At 46.6% G+C, this 15,957-nt stretch overlaps 1 protein-coding gene across 8 annotated transcripts in view; it reads left to right on the top strand.

Annotated features, from left to right (window-relative positions):
* Positions 1-15,957, top strand: part of AGAP1 (ArfGAP with GTPase domain, ankyrin repeat and PH domain 1) — a 264,345-nt gene that overhangs the window by 106,171 nt on the left and 142,217 nt on the right. For 2 of the 8 annotated variants that reach the window (XM_072121462.1, XM_072121461.1), the window contains exon 1: positions 4,632-5,791. The exons of 4 other annotated variants lie outside the window; for them this stretch is intronic. In XM_072121462.1, the coding sequence (XP_071977563.1) occupies positions 4,852-5,791 (940 nt within the window). In that variant the 5' untranslated portion in view covers positions 4,632-4,851. Of the gene's footprint in view, positions 1-4,631; positions 5,792-15,957 lie in introns of those variants that run through there. 2 more of the 8 variants (XM_072121464.1, XM_072121463.1) reach the window with 1 other exon arrangement.

Raw genomic sequence — 15,957 nt, 5'->3', positions numbered from 1 at the left:
GAGGGACTGACAGGAACATGCACAGTATGGAGTTACTGACAGGAACATGCACAGTATGGAGGGACTGACAGGAACATGCACAGCATGGAGGGACTGACAGGAACATGCACAGTATGGAGGGACTGACAGGAACATGCACAGTATGGAGTTACTGACAGGAACATGCACAGTATGGAGAGACTGACAGGAACATGCACAGTATGGAGAGACTGACAGGAACATGCACAGTATGGAGAGACTGACAGGAACATGCACAGTATGGAGGGACTGACAGGAGCATGCACATCGCAGTATGGAGGGACTGACAGGAGCATGCACAGTATGGAGGGACTTATAGGAGCACGCACAGTATGGAGGGACTGACAGGAGCATGCACAGTATGGAGGGACTGACAGGAGCATGCACAGCACAGTATGGAGGGACTGACAGGAGCATGCACAGCACAGTATGGAGGGACTGACAGGAGCATGCACAGCACAGTATGGAGGGACTGACGGGAGCACGCACAGCACAGTATGGAGGGACTGACGGGAGCACGCACAGTGCAGTATGGAGGGACTCATAGGAGCATATGCACAGTATGGAGGGACTGACAGGAGCATGCAAAGCACCATATGGAGGGACTGGTAGGAGATATGCACAGCGCAGTATGGAGGGACTGACAGGAGCATGCACAGTATGGAGGGACTGAGGAGCATGCACAGTATGGAGGGACTGACAGGAGCATGCACAGCGCAGTATGGAGGGACTGACAGGAGCATGCACTGTATGGAGGGACTCATAGGAGCATATGCACAGTACTGTATGGAGGGACTGACAGGAGGTATGCACAGTACTGTATGCAGGGACTGACAGGAGCATGCACAGCGCAGTATGGAGGGACTGACAGGAGCATGCACTGTATGGAGGGACTCATAGGAGCATATGCACAGTACTGTATGGAGGGACTGACAGGAGGTATGCACAGTACTGTATGCAGGGACTGACAGGAGCATGCACAGCACAGTATGGAGGGACTCATAGGAGCATATGCACAGTACTGTATGGAGGGACTGACAGGAGCATACACAGCACAGTATGGAGGGACTCATAGGAGCATATGCACAGTACTGTATGGAGGGACTGACAGGAGCATACACAGCACAGTATGGAGGGACTCATAGGAGCATATGCACAGTACTGTATGGAGGGACTGACAGGAGGTATGCACAGCACAGTATGGAGGGACTGACAGGAGCATGCAAAGCACCATATGGAGGGACTAGTAGGAGGTATGCACAGCGCAGTATGGAGGGACTGACAGGAGCATGCACAGTATGGAGGGACTCATAGGAGCATATGCACAGTACTGTATGGAGGGACTGACAGGAGCATGCAAAGCACCATATGGAGGGACTGGTAGGAGGTATGCACAGCGCAGTATGGAGGGACTGACAGGAGCACGCACAGCACAGTATGGAGGGACTGACAGGAGCACGCACAGCACAGTATGGAGGGACTGACAGGAGCACGCACAGCACAGTATGGAGGGACTGACAGGAGCATGCACAGTATGGAGGGACTCATAGGAGCATATGCACAGTACTGTATGGAGGGACTGACAGGAGCACGCACAGCGCAGTATGGAGGGACTCATAGGAGCATATGCACAGTACTGTATGGAGGGACTGACAGGAGCATGCACAGTACTGTATGGAGGGACTGGTAGGAGGTATGCACAGCGCAGTATGGAGGGACTGACAGGAGCACGCACAGCACAGTATGGAGGGACTCCTAGGAGCATATGCACAGTACTGTATGGAGGGACTGGCAGGAGCATGCACAGCGCAGTATGGAGGGACTGACAGGAGCACGCACAGCGCAGTATGGAGGGACTCATAGGAGCATATGCACAGTACTGTATGGAGGGACTGGCAGGAGCATGCACAGCACAGTATGGAGGGACTGACAGGAGCACGCACAGCGCAGTATGGAGGGACTCATAGGAGCATATGCACAGTACTGTATGGAGGGACTGGTAGGAGGTATGCACAGCGCAGTATGGAGGGACTGACAGGAGCATGCACAGCACAGTATGGAGGGACTGACAGGAGGTATGCACAGCGCAGTATGGAGGGACTGACAGGAGCATGCACAGCGCAGTATGGAGGGACTCATAGGAGCATATGCACAGTACTGTATGGAGGGACTGGTAGGAGGTATGCACAGCTCCCTGAGGGGAATTGTTGTGACTGAGGGGGGTCTTTTGTGAGAAAAACCATTGCAGGCAAAGCATTAAGGCGTTTCCCATGGTTACCAATCATAATCCTGTACATGTCTGTCTTGCCTCAGGGAAGAAGATGAAAAGATTGTTCTGATTGGTTGTTATGTGGGTCTGTTGTGGGTGCACTGTGTATCCCTGTGTGATGGCTCTAGTACCCTGAATTGTGCAGGGTGATGGCTGTAGTGCTGTGTATTGTGCAGTGTGATGGCTGTAGTGCTCGGTATTGTGCAGTGTGATGGCTGTAGTGCTCGGTATTGTGCAGTGTGATGGCTGTAGTGCTCGGTATTGTGCAGTGTGATGGCTGTAGTGCTCGGTATTGTGCAGTGTGATGGCTGTAGTGCTCGGTATTGTGCAGTGTGATGGCTGTGTAGTGCTCGGTATTGTGCAGTGTGATGGCTGTGCAGTGGCCGGTATTGTGCAGTGTGATGGCTGTGTAGTGGTCGGTATTGTGCAGTGTGATGGCTGTAGTGCTCGGTATTGTGCAGTGTGATGGCTGTAGTGCTCGGTATTGTGCAGTGTGATGACTGTGTAGTGCTCGGTATTGTGCAGTGTGATGGCTCTGTAGTGCTCGGTATTGTGCAGTGTGATGGCTGTGCAGTGGCCGGTATTGTGCAGTGTGATGGCTGTAGTGCTCGGTATTGTGCAGTGTGATGGCTGTGTAGTGCTCGGTATTGTGCAGTGTGATGGCTGTGTAGTGCTCGGTATTGTGCAGTGTGATGGCTGTGTAGTGCTCGGTATTGTGCAGTGTGATGGCTGTGTAGTGCTCGGTATTGTGCAGTGTGATGGCTGTGTAGAGCTCGGTATTGTGCAGTGTGATGACTGTGTAGTGCTCGGTATTGTGCAGTGTGATGACTGTGTAGTGCTCGGTATTGTGCAGTGTGATGGCTGTAGTGCTCGGTATTGTGCAGTGTGATGACTGTGTAGTGCTCGGTATTGTGCAGTGTGATGGCTGTGTAGTGCTCGGTATTGTGCAGTGTGATGGCTGTAGTGCTCGGTGTTGTGCAGTGTGATGGCTGTAGTGCTCGGTATTGTGCAGTGTGATGGCTGTAGTGCTCGGTATTGTGCAGTGTGATGGCTGTGTAGTGCTCGGTATTGTGCAGTGTGATGGCTGTGTAGTGCTCGGTATTGTGCAGTGTGATGGCTGTGTAGTGGTCGGTATTGTGCAGTGTGATGGCTGTAGTGCTCGGTATTGTGCAGTGTGATGGCTGTGTAGTGCTCGGTATTGTGCAGTGTGATGGCTGTGTAGTGGTCGGTATTGTGCAGTGTGATGGCTGTAGTGCTCGGTATTGTGCAGTGTGATGGCTGTGTAGTGCTCGGTATTGTGCAGTGTGATGGCTGTAGTGCTCGGTATTGTGCAGTGTGATGGCTGTAGTGCTCGGTATTGTGCAGTGTGATGGTTGTAGTGCTCGGTATTTTTCAGTGTGATGGCTGTGTAGTGCTCGGTATTGTGCAGTGTGATGGCTGTGTAGTGCTCGGTATTGTGCAGTGTGATGGCTGTAGTGCTCGGTATTGTGCAGTGTGATGGCTGTGTAGTGCTCGGTATTGTGCAGTGTGATGGCTGTGTAGTGCTCGGTATTGTGCAGTGTGATGGCTGTAGTGCTCGGTATTGTGCAGTGTGATGGCTGTAGTGCTCGGTATTGTGCAGTGTGATGGCTGTAGTGCTCGGTATTGTGCAGTGTGATGGCTGTGTAGTGCTCGGTATTGTGCAGTGTGATGGCTGTGTAGTGGTCGGTATTGTGCAGTGTGATGGCTGTGTAGTGCTCGGTATTGTGCAGTGTGATGGCTGTAGTGCTCGGTATTGTGCAGTGTGATGGCTGTGTAGTGCTCGGTATTGTGCAGTGTGATGGCTGTAGTGCTCGGTATTGTGCAGTGTGATGGCTGTAGTGCTCGGTATTGTGCAGTGTGATGGTTGTAGTGCTCGGTATTTTTCAGTGTGATGGCTGTGTAGTGCTCGGTATTGTGCAGTGTGATGGCTGTGTAGTGCTCGGTATTGTGCAGTGTGATGGCTGTAGTGCTCGGTATTGTGCAGTGTGATGGCTGTAGTGCTCGGTATTGTGCAGTGTGATGGCTGTAGTGCTCGGTATTGTGCAGTGTGATGGCTGTGTAGTGCTCGGTATTGTGCAGTGTGATGGCTGTGTAGTGCTCGGTATTGTGCAGTGTGATGGCTGTGTAGTGCTCGGTATTGTGCAGTGTGATGGCTGTGTAGTGCTCGGTATTGTGCAGTGTGATGGCTGTGTAGTGCTCGGTATTGTGCAGTGTGATGGCTGTGGTGCTCGGTAATGTGCAGTGTGATGGTTGTGCAGAGGCTGCTGTGTGCTCTCCTCCCTCTCCTCCTCCTCCTGCTCTACTCCCTCCCCTGTGCCCTCCTCCTCCTCCTCGCAGGCTCCTCTCGCTCTCTGTCAGTTTCCTGCGGGCTGTGCTCGCTGCTCTCCCGGTTGCCCTCATGTGGTTCCCGTCAGAGCTGCCCCCAGCGGGCTCCAGGCGGCAGCGCGGGGCGGTGAGCAGCGGGGAGAGCAGGGGGTGAGGCGCCCCATTACACCCCCAGTGCAACCCGGCCCCGCGGCGGGGGGCCCCTCACCTGTGCGGCCATGTATCTGCTGGACCCCGCGCCCCCGCTGATGGAGCGGGGCGCCCCGCAGAGGAAGACGGTGTATCGCATCTCTCTGACCCTGGTGAAGAAGGAGCAGCTGGAGGAGCCGCGGCTGGAGAGGTGCCCGGAGGAGGAGGAAGGGGCCGAGGAGCAGGACACCTTCCCCCCGCCGCAGCACGGACTCAGGAATTTCAGGACCCGCAGCACCGGGCAGCTGGAGCTGGGGCGTCTGCGGGTCACCCGGGCTGCATCACCCAGGGACAAGAGCCCCAGCCCGGGAGATGCTGCCGTGCAGGACAGGGTGTCCCCGGTGCAGGAGGCTGCATCCCCTCAGGATCACAGTGTGCCCCAGACAGGTCCTGAGGCCTCCCCCAGCACAGGGGCAGAGGGGCCCTGGGACAGGAGACACCCCAGCCTCCTGAGAAGGAGCTTCAGCTTCAGACACTGGAATGGAGAACTGCTGCGGATCAGGAGCCTGACCAAGGAGAAGCATCACAGCAGCTCCAGCTGCCTGACCCCCCACAGGCTGGAGGAGGGCAGGGAGGTGCTGGCAGTGCCCAGCGCTGACCCCTGCCCTGCAGACAAGAGGAACACCTTGGATGTGGGCGAAGTGCTCAGCAAGACCGACCCCCTGTCTGATCTGGAGAGATGGGAAAGGAGCAAGAGCAAGAACAGGACCCTGGATAATAGTGACCTGCACAAGCTCTCCGAGCAGATGGAGCTGGACCGCCGCGGCCAGGAGAAGAGGCTACTCAGGTTCTTTAGTGGCATTTTCTCCAGGAAGGACGGCGCTCAGGTGTCATTCACTAGTCCCGGGGGACGCTCCCCTAGATCACTCCATTCTAGGTCAAGGGGCTACTTCAGCAGCTTAAAAAGACCCGCCGCAGTGGATAATGTCCAGTCCAGCTCTGAGAGCGTCAATGGATCCCCTTATAAAGGTGCCTGCTTTTATCTATGGAGTATACCACCTGGGGGTACGGGTGTGGAGGCAATTCTCCATGGGGTGCATGTATCTATAGCTGCCACTTGTGTCTGGTGTGTAATTGTTGCCTTGTCTTCCTTCGTATTCCATGAAATGTCTCAGGACTCTTGGAAAGTCATGGAGGTGACTTTAATTGTGTAAGTTGTATTTGATGATGAAGCTTAAGATGTGTCTATGTGTGCCCGAATGTGTGGGCACAAAATTTTGGTGCAAGGTAAGCTTTTGTACAGGTGGTGTAAAGTGTAAAGAAGTCCCAAATTTATCATCCGGCATTAGTGGCTGTTATAACTTTGGGACATCTTTTAGGTTCCCTTCATGTACAGGGTCTAAGTATCAGCCAGTGTTGGTAAAACTACATGAATATTTGGATACTGGACACATGTGCCCCCTGATATAATGTATAGATGGGGTCTCGTGTGCCCAGGTGCCTTCTAGTACTCGGCACTGCAGGAAGTTCTCCCTGACAGGTGAAGGATTTGGGCTGATGGGGGTCTGTGTATACAGGTTTTGTTTGCTGTGGCTATAAGGAAGGATACAAGAGAGCACATGTCTGAAGTTCCAGCGTGTGTAGTGACAACACAAGGGGGAGGATTGGGTTACATGACCTGGGAAGGTGTTGGGAAGAAGTTTTTCTGTTGCTTGACTCCTAGTTTAATTAGTAATATACACAAAAATCAAAACCCACATATTCTTTAGCCTTCAGGTCACTTTTTGGAGGGAGCTGACTGTTTTTGGTCACCAGTAGATAGAACTACAGTACCACTTGGTTTGTAGCGTCATTTGCACCTTGGATGCAGAGATCTGCCCCAGAGGTGGTAGAATTATATGCGGCATCACTGTATAGCCTGCTGTTTAGTGCCTCTTCTCGGCGTTTCACAGTAGGCACATTGTCAACCTCAGGTTACCCAATCAATTGTGTTGTGCAACCTTTGTGTCATTCAATGACAGCTCTCAATGACATTTGGAGAATAGGAGTTTGACATTTGCTGCTTTGTTATGAGTTCTCCTCCATGGCATCAGACACATTGCACATTGGGGTTAGTTGTTGTCTTTGTGAATTTTGTAGACCTGTTAAGATTTTTTTGACCCGTTTTTAAGCAGTCTGTCAAAAAATGCATGCGTTCTTTGAAAACGCATCCATTTTGACAGGTTTAATGCATGCATTTTTTGACGGACTGCTTAAAAACGGGTCAAAAAAATCAAAAGGCAACAGCTAACCCCAATGTGTAAAAGCAAAACTGTCACATATCTGATGCCATGGAGGAGAACTCATAACAAAGCGCCACATGTGCCGTCACCCATAGAATACAGAATGAAGGTTACTGGGTCATCCTGGTTCTGGTTCCTGTTTTGAGCTTTGGTAACAAACCTGAGGATGTCATGTCACAACTTGGTCACACCATGACGCCTTCTCCATGTGACATGTCTGTGTATGTAGTCTTGAATTGGACTAATTATTCTTCCAAGTCTTCCTTTTGCGTTGTAATGTGTCTTTCAGACATACTTGGTAAGGGAGTGTCACAAATTGTAATTTTTAATTAAATTTTAACGACTCCCATCAAGAATTATGAATGTTTATCCTCCATAATCCCTGTAGTATGCAACTTGATTATTTGTAATTCCTGTGGATTCCTGAGTGTATTGAAGCAGAATTGTTACCCAAAATTACTGAAATGAGCAGCAGGAAAACTTTTTGCAGCTTGTTTTGAGGCGTTTATGATCTGTTTGTGGCTGTAATAGGGTCTGTAAAGATCTTCTCCATCACTCTGGTCAGGATTTTAGATTTGGCATGTTTAGAGAAGGGCTTGGTGGTTAGACATATAGCTCTGCTATGATTGGGAAATGTTCATAGTGGTTCTTGCTTCTGTCCCACACCCAGGAAACTGTATAAGTAAAAAAGCAAAAATAAGTCGTCCCCCCCCCCCCCTATCTAAAGCTTGCGTTGGTGCACATCTAATAATATAGAATTTCCTATGTCCGGACAACATTAAGGCTACATTCACACTAACGTGTGCCTGCCGTGCCATAGCATGGCGGGCACACGGGGGAGGAGGAGGGGGTGAACGCTGCTCTCTCCCGCCCCTTTCCATAGAGAGAGATGGTGCGCGGCGCATACGATTTCAAACAGCTGAAGAGGAGATTTGCCTAATTACATTGTTGTCAACTATGTTTTTACTAAACGCATGCGTTAATATTGCTTAATGCTGGTGTTTTGTAAACACAATGTTGACAACAATGTAATAAGGCAAATCTCCTCTTCAGCTGTTTGAAAGCGCATGAGTTAAACGCAAGCAAAACGCAACATGTGACAGCAGCCTATGGGTGAAGACACGTGGCGTTTTTAGGCAAAACTGACAAAAATGCATGCATTTTCAAAAAAACGGATGCGTATTTTTAACGCATGCGGTTTTAATGATCTGAAAACGCACTAACCTAAAACTGCCCAAAAACGGCCTAAAAACGCCACGTGTGTCTTCACCCTAAAGGGAGGCAGAAATAATGCAATATGTGCAAGACCTGCTCAGATGGCAAGTAAACAGGAGCCTTTGAAGTTGTTCATATCCAGTTGCAGATGTTTTTTATACATGTTTATACATTTTAGTATATATACTGGCTTCTCTGGTCAGTTGTAGAGGATAAAGTGTGGAGGGTACAATAACTACAGATATAGATTTTCTGGCTTAGGGTGGTGGCACACGTGGCGTTTTGAACCCGTTTTTAGGCCGTTTTTAAGCAGCCCATTAAAAAAAGTTTTTTGACCGTTTTTGTCCGTTTTCCAATCATCTTAATTAAGATAATTGAAAATCGGTCAAAAACACATGCATTTTTTAAAGACTGCTTAAAAACTGCCTAAAAACAGGTTCCAAACGCCACATGTGCCACCACTCTGATATGAAATCGGTTCTATGTGACAGCCCTGCAGACCAAGCAGAATTTGTTTAAAGTTAATATAAAATACTGTTTTAAGCTTAATAAGTGTCTTATTGCTCCAGGCTCACTGCTGGAACTCCCACAATAATTTGGACATGAGACCCCTCCTGTATGAATGAATATTGGATGTGGTTGGTCTATCTGTCTGTCCCCACTGTGGGGGGCGAGGGCTGGCATGGGGCGTCCCTGCGCCTGCAAGTTGCAGCCAGTGAAATCTCACAAGTGAAAGTTCACACGCTGCGCATATTTCTGCGCCAGGTAGGACCTGGGGTATATTCAAGTACCATATATACTCAAGTATAAGCCTAGTTTTTCAGCACAAGAAAATGTGCTGAAAACCCAAACTCGTCTTATACTCGAGTAAGAAAATATCAAAACTCACCTTTCTGGCTTCCCCCACTGCTGGCTATATACTGGGGCAGGGGGCTGACTATATACTGGGTGATATGGGCTGGCAGGCTATATACTGGGGGGCAGGTGCTGGCTATATAATATGGGGCAGGGTCCGGCAGGCTATATACTGGGGAGGCTGTGACCAATGCATTTCCCACTCTCGGCTTATACTCGAGTCAATATTTTCCCAGGTTTTTGTGGTAAAATTAGGGGGCTCGGCTTATACTCTAGTATATGTACATAATTTTACCAAAACGTATGCCTTTTGTGATGGGTATATGCAGCACAGTGGGAAGGAGCTTCTCTTGATTCTAGATGCTTTTAGACCTAGACCATTGTGATCGGGAACGAGAAACATGTATTTTGTATTGTTTACCGGCAAAACCGTGTGAAGGCGGCCCGAGTCAATGATAATAATCAATATCCAAAGTCAAAGCCCATGTTCCCGTTTCATGATGCGCGATTCAAGGCCTAGAAGAATGTAATGCTGAGGCATCATGTGAACCTGCCTTCATGCAAATTTTCATTTTGATAAGGACAGTTTCACACTTGCTGTGATCGGTCCATGAAGAACTGACCATGCAGGGTCTTGTTTCATGGGCCGATCACTCTTGTGGGGACGTGACGCCACCAATGCTACTGTATCAGGGAAGCAGGGACTCCTTGCATCAGTCATCGCTATAATGTAAAGAATCCCTTTCCTAGCAGTGTTGTGGATCCATAATATGGGACACTGCGTGGTCCACGCTTTTCTACCTAAATGTGGATTTGTTTGCAGATCTCAGTTTTCACTGTGGTGTGCTATGGATGTGCAGGGTGCTCCCCAATCAGCACCGGTGTGTCCTGCAGAATGTGAATGAGATTTTGTCAAACCCCACATACATGTGCAGTGTAGTAGGATTAGTTATGAAAATAGAAACATTTGTCTTGTATGAAGGCTCCAACCCTTGGGATGTTATGCCAGTGGATTCTTATGGCTCAACAATAGGTTTTGTTAACATGTGTTTTGTTCTGTTCATTGGATGTGCCAGGAAAGCTTTCTGCTCATATGCTGAATGTATTCACAGACCTCCATTCATTTCGGCTTGTGTGTATCTGTAATGGAAAGTTCTGTGGACTTTGGGTTAGTGTGTGACATCCCGCTGTATTGCTATACAGTGGCATAGGACTAAGCAGACAGCGACAGACTATAAATCTTTCCATAGAGTAGATGTTTCCCCCTATGCACATGCACCCTCAGCTAACCACAAGGTAGAAGGTGTTCTGATAGAATTAGTAGCCGTCGGACACATTTGATGGAGACTTATCCTCTTGGGAACAAAAGTTTTGGGTAATTGAACTCAGATTGCCCCTTCCTGATCTTTTCTGACATCTATTGTTGAGAGCTAATTGATTGGACACCGCATAATAAAGTTTTTGGCCAACTTTAGAGTTGCACCTTTTCTTCTTTTCCGCTGCAGGTCCCCAGTCACTTTGATATCACGCACTCCATGCTTTTCGGCTCCTTGTAGCTCAGTCCAAACCTTTGACACTCACTGAGCTTTTGCATGAAAAGTAAGTAGAGATGTTTTTAATATAAAGGCAGAGAACAACCTTGGGAGATTAGGTGCTGATTTGGCGTGACAGTACATGTAAAGCTCTGCTGAGATGTGACAGCCCTGGGAATCTTGTGGATTTGGATTTCAGAGTTCAGCCGGCCTGGGATTAATTATGTCGGCTCTGGTTGCTTATGGAATTCCTTGAAACCTCGCTGGTGGTGTGTGAGGAAATGTTTATTGTCTTCTTGACGCTCACAAGCAGATATGCAAAAAATGTGCATCACTCAGTTCTAAAGTCATGCCCAAAACTAGAATACCATGCACGCAAATCACTCTTCTTGTTGTGCAGCACATGGTCATGAATATTTCCTTCTGTGGCTATTGATTTGTTTGACTGCATGGACACTTGACCCCTATTAACTATTCCATGTGACGTGCACCTTGGCTTCAGTCTAGTTTGAGTTAAATAGATCTTGGCGGAGATGGAGGAACAGATTTCAATGCATCTTAGGTTTGGAGACCCATTTATATAGCACTGTTATCCGGCCAAATATTGGGAACAATTAAGGATGCTTGTTAAGGTGAGGCTTGGTCACATGTGGCACGAATTCAGCCTATGGGTGATGCCACACGTAGCGTTTTTGGACCGTTTTAAAGCATGCGTTTTCAGTTTTTAAAACGGATGCGTTTTTGAATGTTTACCCTGTGTTTGGATGGTTTTAATCTGTTTCACAGCTGCCTACACTTCTAGAAATGAAGATAAATAGGTTCAAAGCAGCCAAACGGATGGGAAACATACAAAAATGCATGCTTTTGTAAACAGACTGAAAACGGTCCAAAAATGTGACGTACGGCATCACCTTAAGCCTCATAGTGGGAGCTGGACATGGGTACTGTAGATGCCCCCCACATCTCTTTGTATTGCCAGGAATAGGGTAAACTGGACCCAGTGGTCTACAAGTTACGTTGTTCCCTATGTAACAAAACCTAAGTATCTCCCCTGTAATAACATTTTGCTACACTGTGTCAACAGAGATAATATATATCAACTGTAAGTTCAAAACCTCCACTATAAATATTATTGCTGTAAATATTTCATCTGCTTTTTATATAAAAAGAAAAATAAAATTAGAATCTACTAAGTTACTCGCTGCAAATACAGATCTAACAAATGGGGAAGCATAGAAGTACAAAGTACATTGCATAACCTTACATTATGCAATGATCTAGGTCTATTTATATAAACCCATAAACCTCTCTAACGTCAAAGTTTGACTTATCCCCTTTACATTGATGCTTAGTATATCAAGAAGAATTGTAGACGTGTGTTATATGGATCTCTGGCAGCTTCATCCTCATCCTTGTGGATGTCTTGGATCCTGGCATCACTTCTCATATTATGCAGATATTGTTCACTTGTGTCACTTGTGATGGACACTTGCACCAATCAACAATATAGGAATCTGCTTGTATTATATGAATGCACAGGATAATGATGTTTGGGGGATTATCACCCATACAAAACTAGTACAATGTGACATAATCAACAACCGTAAAAGTAAGAAAAATCCAGAGCTTACTGTAGGAAGGTGTATTTTGCTAGTTGCATAAACTTATGAGACTTTTCTTTTACCCCCGGCTTATGGGCAGCCTGGCAAACTCCTCGCAGGTACTGGAATTACAGGAATTCTCTCCAAATGGACACTGACAATTACTCTTCCTAAAAACAACAATCCACTTGACCTGTTGACTTGGCAGAGAGCTCAGGATAAAGTCCACATCATGTGGGAGTAGGTTGGGATTTCGGTTGTGTCCAGGAGAGTGATGTGCACGTGACTGCGGCCTCTATAATCTGTAGATGGATAAATGAGGAGCCCTGCACCAGCCCTGGAAGTAGTGTGCGGCCCCTAAGCCTCTGAGATACCTGTATTCATACACAACCAGGAGAAGTCCTGTGTCATTTCTGTATGTGTGTTTTTTTGTTTTTGGGTTTCGTTGTGTGGGCTGTTTACATTACATTGCCCTCAGGGTGGCCATAAACATTAGCAGGACAGACCAGCCATGTATACAGTGGTGTCCTGACTCTCCCTCATGGCACATGGGGGTTGGGGAGCAAAAGATTGGACACATATCTGGCTTGAGAGATGTTAAGGTGTCAGCTGAGCTTGCATGTGTATGAGGTAGTAGGACGGACAGCTCTCAGCCAAACTATCATTCTCCAAAGTGTATCACCAGCCTGAGTGCCCTTATCTATGAACGATTGCCTGCCGTTGCCATGCGTGGTTGTCAGAAGCACCTTTCCCATTCAGAGGATCTATATGTGGTACATTCTTCTACTGAAACTCTCACCCATATACATCATTAGGAAAATATTCCTCAACGGCATGCCAAAGGGCATACGGGTATATGAGCGTGCCGCCACCCAAACAATAGCTCCTACTGTAACCTCCAGGTCAGTAGTCACTCTTGGCTTTGTTAGCTTATGAAGGGAACCTATGCACATTGCTAATACAGAGATGGGTCAAGGATCATAAAGCTTGTCCATTGTTATGTGCCATCCATTGCCTCATTCCTCCTTTATGTCAACTACACACAGACATTTCCACTCCGAGGCCTAAAATAGCCACACGCAGAATAATAGGCTTTTGTCGTGATGCTTCTTTCAGCTCAGATTTATGAATTTATGAATGTTTTTATCCAGACTGTTGAACATCAGTGTTATTTTTATATTCCACACAAACTGGCATATGCCACCTAACATTTTCTGTAAACATCATTTGGGCATCCTAATGTCATAACACATACCATTCATATTCTGGATTATTTCGCGTTGGCAGGCTGTGCGTCACACACTACAAACCTGGCATGTTGTCCGGTGCGGGCAGTGCCAGGCTCTCATTTAGAGACGCGCTGCTGGGTGCCATTCTGTACCCTGTGAGCGGTAGTCTCTGGCCACTATAATGCTTTCTCCTCACAAACCAGACTATGACATTGCTGTAATGTGCATGGAGATCCAGCTGCCTTGCAGGAGCCTCCGCTCTGAACTTGTGAAGGGACCAGAGTTATGGTGCCTATGGGGACGCAAGAATTTATGATTCAATATGTGGCACAAAAAAATAGCCCAGACTGCTGAAATTTATGAAATAATTTGTTGGAAGTAACTCCTATTCAGTGAAATTTAGAAAAATATTGAGCCTAAAATGATCAAGGCACATGGGGGGGCTGGGGTGAAGGGGATGGTTAAGCTCGTATATAGATGTAGAAGAAGTACATACAGTTGTATGATTCAGTGGTGCTGGTGTAATAATAATAATAATTCCTTTATTTATATGGCGCACACAGATTACGCAGCGCTCCACAGAGTTTTACCAAATTGTTCCCTGTCCCCAATGGGGCTGACAATCTAATCAAACTACCAGTATGTTTTGAGTGTGGGAGGAAACCGGAGTACCCGGAGGAAACCCATGCAAACATGGAGAGCTAGATTGTAACTAGATTTTAGCCCATTAGACTACCAGCCCCCTCATGTAGAGTATGAAATGTGCTTTCTAGAATCCCCTCTTCGATGGGAAATCTCATCCATTTACCTATAAAAATCACTTCCACAATGAAAGTCATATTTTGGCAGAGATAAGTCATATTTTGAGGCTACAGTTTGAGTGTCACTTCAGACACTTTTATCTTTGTATCTATAGTACTTAGATAAATGCTGTTATTTTAAAGATAAGAATCTCCTCTTCCAGATCACATCTGGCTTTAGCCTCTCTGGTTTTGTAGCTCACAGATCCACACGCCTGATATGATCTAAAAGATGAGAATCTTATTTTACTATGACACCTAAAGCACTGATTCTTGATAGGGGCTGCTCTCCATGCTTTGTCAAAACTGGACTCATCTTGGGTGAAATATGACTCTTCTCTGCTCAATTTCATAACATTGTTAGAGATTTTTTTTTTAAATGGGGGAGACTTTGCATAAATGGGGGGATTCTAGAAAGGACATTTTATACCCTACTTAAAGGTAGTGCTAGTTTAGTAGGGTAAAATCTTGTGACCATTTCCCTTTAATTCTCTATAGTTGTCACAACACTTGTAGCATTCTCCTTTCATGCGATCGCCTGGATTGTAACCGTACCGAGGAACGACGAAAATGAATGGACATACCACAAAAATACATGCCTATGAATTGTGTCTAATATTGGCCCCCTTTATGTTTAGCTGGGCCCATATTTCAACCCTTACACTACCGGATGACTTTTTTTAAAAAAAATTTTAAAAGTTTGCATAAGTTCATCCAGTGATTTGTCCGCTGAAATTCTTTCTGTGGACATTGACCTTGAGTATGTTTATTTTGACATCCATACACTGTATACATGATCATACAGGCATCGCACGGATCTCTGGAATGGAGAAGACAGGACAGGTGCAGATTTTTCAGTTGAGAGCCACATATGGCGGAATAAAGGCTCTGTGTACACAGGACTTCTGTAAAACATCTGTCTGTATATAGAAAATTGCACTAATGGCTTCTGTATAAGAGCTCATGTTAAGATAAGCCAGGGCAGTGCTATACATGAGGTTTCTGTAGCTCCACTATATGTAAAATAACAAAGCTGAATTCTAGAAAATAATTGCTATTTATATAGAGTGTCTCAAGATCTTGGCAGATTTACTCTCAACAGATTTAGTGTTAGACTTTGCATGTTTTTTTTGTAGTGTTTTGTTAGCTGATATATAAAAAGTGTTGTAGAGTCTCGCATGTTGCTTTGCTTTAGAAGCAGCTGCTTACTGAAGAGGAAGAAAGTATAAGAGAAAAATTAAGGTTGTGAACCCACTAAATGACTCCTAAGGGTGATGGCACACATGGCGTTTTTAGGCCGTTTTTGGGCCGGTTTTAGTCCGTAAAAGATGAATGTGTTTTTGTCCATTTTTAATTGCGCAAATTTGGAAAACCGACAAAATGCATGCGTTTTCAAAAACGCATGCATTTTTAAAAAAAAGGAATGCGGTTTTTTAACGCATTTGTTTTTTGCTATCTGGAAACGCACTAACTAAAAACGGCCCAAAAACAGCCTAAAACCGCCATGTGTGACATGACCCTTAGGGTGTGGTTACACGTCACGTTTAAGGCATGCGTTTAAAAACGCATTGGAATAGCTGGAGTGTGATTTGCCTAAACAGCTGTTAACACTTGCGTTTACAAAACGCAAATGTTAGAACTTATGTTAACACATGTGTAAACATTGCATTAACAAACACAT

Source organism: Engystomops pustulosus, chromosome 8, assembly GCF_040894005.1.
Source record: "Engystomops pustulosus chromosome 8, aEngPut4.maternal, whole genome shotgun sequence".
NCBI classification, from domain to species: Eukaryota; Metazoa; Chordata; class Amphibia; order Anura; family Leptodactylidae; genus Engystomops; species Engystomops pustulosus.
This window is presented reverse-complemented; position numbering and strand designations above follow the sequence as displayed.